Here is a 7,428-nt window from a genome sequence, read left to right on the forward strand (position 1 = left end):
TCTCCACATATGTGTTTGCATGAAACAGAATTTAAGAAAATTTTGTAAGCATGGATGCCAGCCTGGTTCATAAAGACCAACAGAACTTCAGCCTCAGAAGGAATATGGAAAGAAGTAATTAGTTCCCATAAGACTTCTGTTAGCAAAAATTGTTTTAACTTTTTTTTCTGCAGACAACCTACATCCTTATGAAGCTTTAATACTCCTGCAATTTCATGGGCCTTAAATAATCTTGCAGGCGATAGGTATCTAGCTAGTACAAAGGTGATAAATCAAGCTATGAAGTTCTTCTTTTCTTTCTTCACTGATGAGATATTCCTAGAAAAAGGATTCCAAAAAGCTTTCCTCCAGTGAGTCTGGAAAGCATTTGAGCCTTGTATTTGTAATTTGTTCAAATAAAGAACACTAATATATCTAAGCTCAGATAAAGGTGGATTTCTTCTGCTACTTTTTGTCTTCATTTTATCAAGCATATTCTCAGCTTTTTCACAACACAGAGAGTGAGGTCCTTTGGAGTTGTGTCCCCCATTCTTGAAATATAGAGAAGCATCCTGGTAAATCTGCTTAGCTAGCAAGGTGATGCAGGCAGTAAAAGAAAATAACATGGAGCACTTTATGGATGAAGGACACACCCTGATGAACCACATGTGTGTTCATCACATGTAGATGCAAAGTGGGAAAGAGAGAAGTTTAAATGGAATATTGTGGTTTTCAAAGCATTTTGAAGGTGATGATATTCAGAGCTCAACAGTTTTCTTAAAGAGACACCAGTGAAGATCTCAATGACCATTTAGCTTTGTGAACATTTTCTTGTGTATGCCCATCTCTCTTACTGCTGCATTTAGCCAGCATTTTGGTGTCAGAGCTTAAAAACAAAGTATGATGAAGTACCATAGTTCCTGGACACTTGGTTATTCCACAAAAAAGGCAATTCCAAAGGAAATACCAAATGTTCTCCTGAACTTACCACTTTTAGAAATAAAAAGCCCCTCTATAAATATGGCTGTTTGCCAACAGGAGTAACTAGCACTGCACAGTAAAAAGACCATCTGTGCTACACGATTCATCCAGGGCCACAGCCCATGTCACCAATCAGAAGCATGAAAAAGTCAGGAGTTAATTACGGATACTGTGGTTTCTCTCTTTTCTCTGTGGAAGCGATGATGTTGAGGGAGGTGACCAAAAGCGAAGAAGACTGTCAAGTACTGCAGCTATATTCACTGAATCACAGAATCATTAAGGCTGGAAAAGACTTTCAAGATCATTAAGTCCAACCAAATACCACTATGTCAACTAAACCACAGCACTAAGTGCCATGTCCAGTTGATCGCTGAACACTTCCAGAGATGGTGACTCCACCACCTCCTGGGCAGTCTGTTTCAATGCCTGACCACACTTCCAGTGAAGAAATTTTTCCTGATGTCCAACCCAAATCCCCGATGACACAGCTTGAGGCCATGTCCTCTTGTCCTGTCACCATCTGCCTGGGAGAAAAGGCCAACCCCCACCTTGCTACAAACATGCAGAGCAGCACAGCAAACACTGGAAAGAGCAGATGGTACTGATGTTCTGTTTGCTGGTAATTTATTGAGGAGACACCAATATAGAAGTCTTTATCTTCAGTTGTTTTTCATGGGTCATTCCTATTCTTACATACCTAGATCTCTTTTGCATCACTAACATTTTTATTTTACCTTCTTACGTAAAAAGGTATCCAAAATGGAAACAGTAGAGTTCTGTCTACAGTTAAACTACCCCTTTCTTTATTGCAGTAGTAGGGGGAAATCCAAGCCAAGGAAGACAGAAAACTCCCCATCCAAACCTAAAACCTTGGAAAACTCAGGTTTTGGGTGTGCAGAAGCATTATCCAGCATTAAACTGTTTATCAGCAGGCATTATTTTCCTATGTCAAGAATGTCTGCCATGATAGCTCTGCTAGATTTCATTGGTTTCACTTTAAATCCCGTATCTGTTATTATCAAAAATCCTTAGAGGAGGCCCTGAGAGGCTACTTCCTGTAACACAGCCCTGAAGTTGCGGGACACAATTGGCAACACCACACAAATCACGTGTAGACTGGCTACTCCAACATTATCCAATGCTCAGTGAGATAAGGCAGCAGCTTTGATCGTTGGCTATCTGTTGTCCTCTATGACAATGGTCCTTCTTGGATAGGTCTCAACATCCACAAATATGTAGCGGATCTCAAATCTTCCCGTTTCAAGATTCTGAAAAGAAAACAATTTCAGAGTGTTTTTTTCTCTTTGGTAGTTTAAGTTCAAGACTAAGCTTGTCAGGTGTATCAAGCAATTGTACATACCTCTTTGACTTCCACATGGACTGTTCCCTGTTTCCCTGATTCAGTGCCCTCAATATAAAACTTCAAACGCATATGTTTCAGTCCGTCCTTTATGTATTCAATGTGACTAAAAACAGCAAAACAAAACAAAAACCCAACCACTCAGCAAAGATACAGATTATATGCTAGTTAAGACTTCAAATTAAAACTTACTTAGAGGAGTTGCTTACTTATTTTGTAAGAAAGTGTATTCCGGTGGTGTCCTTATGCTACCTTGGGTTCCTTCTCTACTGCTCCTCTCAAGCTTTACTGTGAGTGCCTAAGGACTAGTGGAGTTAGAAGAGCTAATTAGCTGCTGAGGATTAAGAGATGAAATGCTTAAATGTGCTCACCCCAGTCCTCCTCTCAAAACTGAAAAGCAATCCAGTGCTGAAGACTATGGAAATTCCTTGTATTTATTCTAAAAAAACCCCAGATTTGGAGCCTGACATCTAGAAAAGGACCCCACATCAGCAAGACTTCCAGAGCTTTTTTAGGCACTTCAACAAAGTTATCAAGCCAAAACACACAAAGCATGTTTTTTCAAATTAATTACCAGGTTGGTTAAACCACATCAAAACAAACAGTTTACTATGTGCTTTACTTACTTTGAAAAATAATTTTGTTCTGCTGAAATGGTGTAACTTTGGCACTGATATGAGATCTCCAATCTAAATGCTGGTATTTAGATTGGAGTTGGGTTATGCTTAAGTATTAAATAAATAGCACATCACTTTCAAAGTGACCACTTTGGGAAATTGATAGTCCGATGGGAGTTCTGGTGCCAGTTTTTGTTTCCTACTGAAATTACTAACTGCTGTTTACCACCAAACACTTATTTCCATCAGTCATGCCCAGGTACACACTGTGGATTAAACTTCTAATACAGTTTAAAGTGACTTGATGAAGTAGAGAGAGCAAATATGAATGAAGAGCCTTACTGCAGTAAATTTACATTCAAGGTGTTCATACACAAAAAAACCCTGTAGATTTTTGAGACATTTAAGATCATCCTTATACTGCAGATGCAAACTTTACAATCTCACACAGTTCTCAGCTCAAATATTTATTTAAAATACTATCAAAATCAAAATGATTGAAATTAAATACTAAGAAAGCTGATTCATAATACATTTACTTATTTACAGACAGGTGCTTAAAATGTTTGTGCACATCAATTTCATTTAGCAGCTTCACTTTAAACACCTTTTCAGAGTCTGGTGAAGAGATAAAGCTTCAATTAGTAAAAGTCTCTTTCCTCTAGACAAAATAAAAAATCTCAATTTCACGGTTCAACTTGTGTACCTGGGCTTATGTGTCTCATGCTATATGAAACCTCACTGAATATACTGCAGCCAAAGAGCCCAATAAAGGCAAAGCAGGGAGGTCTTACGTTTTGTAAAAAATAATTCTGTTGTTTCTTTCAAAAGGAAAGCAATGGACACACTCATGAAAGGTTTAGGTGATAGATGTTCTGTCAAATGCACAGTAGAGATGTGGTCTCAAGTACCAAAAAGCATTCTGCATATCAGCTCAGAATAGTTTCAGACTGCAAACTTCAGCCAGATTCCTGCTTCACCCATGCATGCTTAGGCCTCTGTACTACTCTCCTCGGACTCATCCTATTTTTTGGGGAGAACAGGTACCGCAAAAAACTTCTATGTTCAGTCAAAAGTGACAGGATACATCACATACAGTTCATCACTCTAGATCGAACTTGTGACCCAAAAATATCTTTGCTGTGCACAAACTAATGTCTTCATGGGGCAAGCACCAAGGGGTACCTGACATGCTGTCGTCTTCCTCTTCTTGTTGCCTCTCCATAACCTTTGATAGAGTCACCAAAAACACCAATTATCTACAAGAGAAAAGAGGTTTGAGTTGTCAGAAGGGATCACACACAAACAGACATTCCAGTATCAGCTCACACCTCTGCTGTGAATGCATCTTCTTTTAACAAAATGCCCCTAGAGAATCTAACGTGTTGAGAATCGTTTGTGAAAGAGAACGGTTTAAGGAAAATTCCTCTGTATTCCAGCCCTTTTATTTTACAGTCCCGTATTAAATGTCTAAAATATATCCTACTGATAGCTTCCATTTGTACTGTTCTCTGAGATGAAGACGTGTAAACTGACATATTGTGTAAAAAGGAAAAAAAAGCAGGAAGTATTTGCTCATGTCTCCTCCAAGAGAATACGTTTCAAAGTTCAAAGTGCAAATGTATTCCCCTACAAATTGTCTAACAAACACTACTGAATAAGAAATTCAGTAATTTTTTTTCAGACCTATAAAGTCAGAGTGGATTAACTTAGTCTTAAACTTACTTTAAATATGGTTAGGAAGGGAGGTTAAGTTTTACTATGCAAGTACGGGAAAGAAGGTTTAATTCTACAAACTTGTTCCAAAGCAGTCTTCATTTTTATTCTAGCAATGACTTGTCACTTCATTTCTAGGCTATCCTCAAAGGCATTTGTGGTAACCTTGTTTGAAAGATTTTTCATCTGAAGTAGTGTTTTTTAAAATCTAGTTTTACACTGATTTTTGTTTACACCTACTTATGATGACTGTGTGATCCCATGACTGTTCTTTGCCTCTTTTCCTGTTAGCCACAGGAATGCTAATTGTGCTTCAAATGAAGAATTTAAATTCCTGAACATCAGTGCAGTGCTTCACAGAATGACAGAAGCATAGTGAAGTCTCACAATAGAATGAGTGTGCTGAGAAAAGGCAGCAGGTTAGATCCCCAGAACTTAGTGGGACCAACTGCCTCTCTGACCTGCACAACTCAAGTGTTACATTTAGCAGACACTCAGGTATGTCCTTAAAACTTTCTGTATGGTGACACAAGCACATGCTCTGGAGGGCAGACTGTATTTCCATCAGTTTTTGTGCCGTGGCACATTCACTTGGCTTCTAGCAGGCCAGTCCACGAAGGCTCAATGCTTGCAATGACTTCTCCTAATGCAGGCTCCACTCTGGAGCTGACCCACCCCATGCCAGCTAAAAGCACTGGCAAAGCTGCTAAGCACCACCTGGGTCTTCATGTAGCTTGTGAGATTCCTTGTGTGAAGTTTTGACTTGAAGAGAGACAGTAACTACTGAGAAACATAAACTTATGGCTAAAGTTTAAAAACCAACCTCAGGGTGAGATCTGCATTTCTCCAAGGCATCTCCATAGATCTTATTTGGACTAGAAGAAGAGAATAGCTCTTTAAAAATCACATAGAACAAACCACCTGTAACAGAAACAACAGCAGACGAAATGAAAACTTATCAAACCAGATGGAATTAATGGAAAGTGTCTTCTGATAAAGAACATAATTAAAAAAATAACCTGTAACACCAATTCCAACAAGCACCACAATAAAATAGGTAAAGTCTCTTCCAGCTTCTTTCACTGAAATTAAATAGAAAACAACACAGAAGTTACAACCTTGCATAATAAGACTTGTATGACTTTCTTACATAAATGCTTTTCTGTTAGTCTGCAGCTCAAATAACATTTTGGCAGAAGAAAAAATTCCAGTAAGTTTCCATAATGCCTCATCACTGTAAAAGAGATCATGGAACATCTCTTGTATTGTACAGGGCATGCTTACTCTCTGTGTTAAGCCTGATTAATTCCTGTTTGCTAGATGTTTTCAAGATCCAAAGTAGCAATTACTGAGTATATGAGAGCCAGATTTTTTAGGAACTAATGAGGTATTTAGCACTGCAGTATTCAAACTACCACCTCAACCCACAATCATTGCAATCCTTATGTAAAGAAAAGGAGAAGTAAAAATAAAAAAGTGAAAGCTTATAAATTGCACATACAAAAATTAACTGATTTTATGAATTAGCAATCAATAGAACAATAAAAGGGGGAATATTAGACCAAAGTATGTATTTTATTTATTAACATAATTAACTGCTGTTTATCTGATTTGTTTTTATCTTTCAATTTTTATCTAAAGTACAAGTGTCAGTACACACTGCAAAATAAGTCATATAAAATTCTCTCTTTCAAAATATTTGAGTACTTGGAAAGCAACTACTATCTTTTAGTGATAAAGTGTGCATTTCAGGGGAGTACAAGTTATGGAAGAAATGTTAATAACTCTTTCTCCTGCAGTTTTCAAATCAGTTGAAGGTGTGTTTCATAAACCATTTCAAAGCATAACATTTCTGAAGCTAATTATGTAGTAACCACTTTTCACTGAAGTGAATGAACCAAAGTGAAGGCAATCCTTAAAAAAACTGCTATCACATGTAGAGCTTTGACAATTTTTTTGGAGGTGAACTTGTTACAACAGCCCTACAGACAGGCTGCATGTGATAGGTTTTCCTTCTGAAATGGGAAACTAGAGGCTAGTACGTCTTCTGCCAGATAATGACTTAAATCAACAGGCTGTTTAGAAAAAGTCACATAATTTGTTCTGATTGTGCAATGCACACACAGAAGTGTAACAGCTGCTCCAAACAATACGATGTGAAAAGAAACCAACTTGGTGCGCTGAGTTGTTTTTTTTTTTTTTTTTTTCTAGATACTTGAGGTTTGAAGCTACAAAACGTCAGCTGCAGAAGGAACTGTCTCCAGCCCTTCTGAGCAGCACACAGCATCCCTCGCCTCACCTTTCTGAGCCGCCGACACCAGCGTTTCCTCGTTCAGCGCCCTTTGCACGGACACATCTTTGCTATTATCGCCAGGTTTTTCAGCTCTGAGCCCTCCCGCCTGCGTCCCGATGCTCTGACGGGCGGCCCAGAGCAGCACCGGGGGCTGGTGCCGCCATCTCAGGCAGGACCCGGTCCCGGTCCCGGTGCCCAGGAGCGCCCACCCGCGACTGGCGAGCAGCCAGCGGCCCAGGCAGCCCCGCCCGAGGGAGCTGGGGAGCGCCCCCGGCAGCATCCCAGGCACGGCTCCCGCCGCCCTCACAGGGGCACGGCCGGGGCAGCCGAGGCGAACGGAAAGTTTGTGCCGCTCGCCACCGCTCTCCCGGGGGACCTTCGGGGAAGTGCCCCCAGCGGCCGCTGCCCCAGCTCAGGAACCCACCGGACCCTTTACTGCCGCTGGCCGCTGCCCCGGCGGAAATGTTTAGGACGGCGGAGCA

General features: G+C 40.1%; 1 protein-coding gene across 1 annotated transcript; it reads right to left on the minus strand.

Moving 5' to 3' along the window:
- Nucleotides 1-1,567: 1,567 nt before the first annotated feature.
- TIMM21 (translocase of inner mitochondrial membrane 21) lies at nucleotides 1,568-7,416 on the minus strand. The gene is made up of 6 exons (XM_069004338.1): nucleotides 6,953-7,416; nucleotides 5,673-5,735; nucleotides 5,477-5,574; nucleotides 4,123-4,196; nucleotides 2,321-2,426; nucleotides 1,568-2,228 (listed from the first exon to the last, which is right to left on the minus strand). Exons 1-6 carry the CDS (start codon nucleotides 7,224-7,226, stop codon nucleotides 2,136-2,138), a joined length of 708 nt encoding a protein of 235 aa, XP_068860439.1. The 5' UTR covers nucleotides 7,227-7,416; the 3' UTR covers nucleotides 1,568-2,135.
- Between the last annotated feature and the right edge of the window lie 12 nt (nucleotides 7,417-7,428).

This window comes from Aphelocoma coerulescens, chromosome 2 (assembly GCF_041296385.1).
Source record: "Aphelocoma coerulescens isolate FSJ_1873_10779 chromosome 2, UR_Acoe_1.0, whole genome shotgun sequence".
Lineage (NCBI taxonomy): Eukaryota > Metazoa > Chordata > Aves > Passeriformes > Corvidae > Aphelocoma > Aphelocoma coerulescens.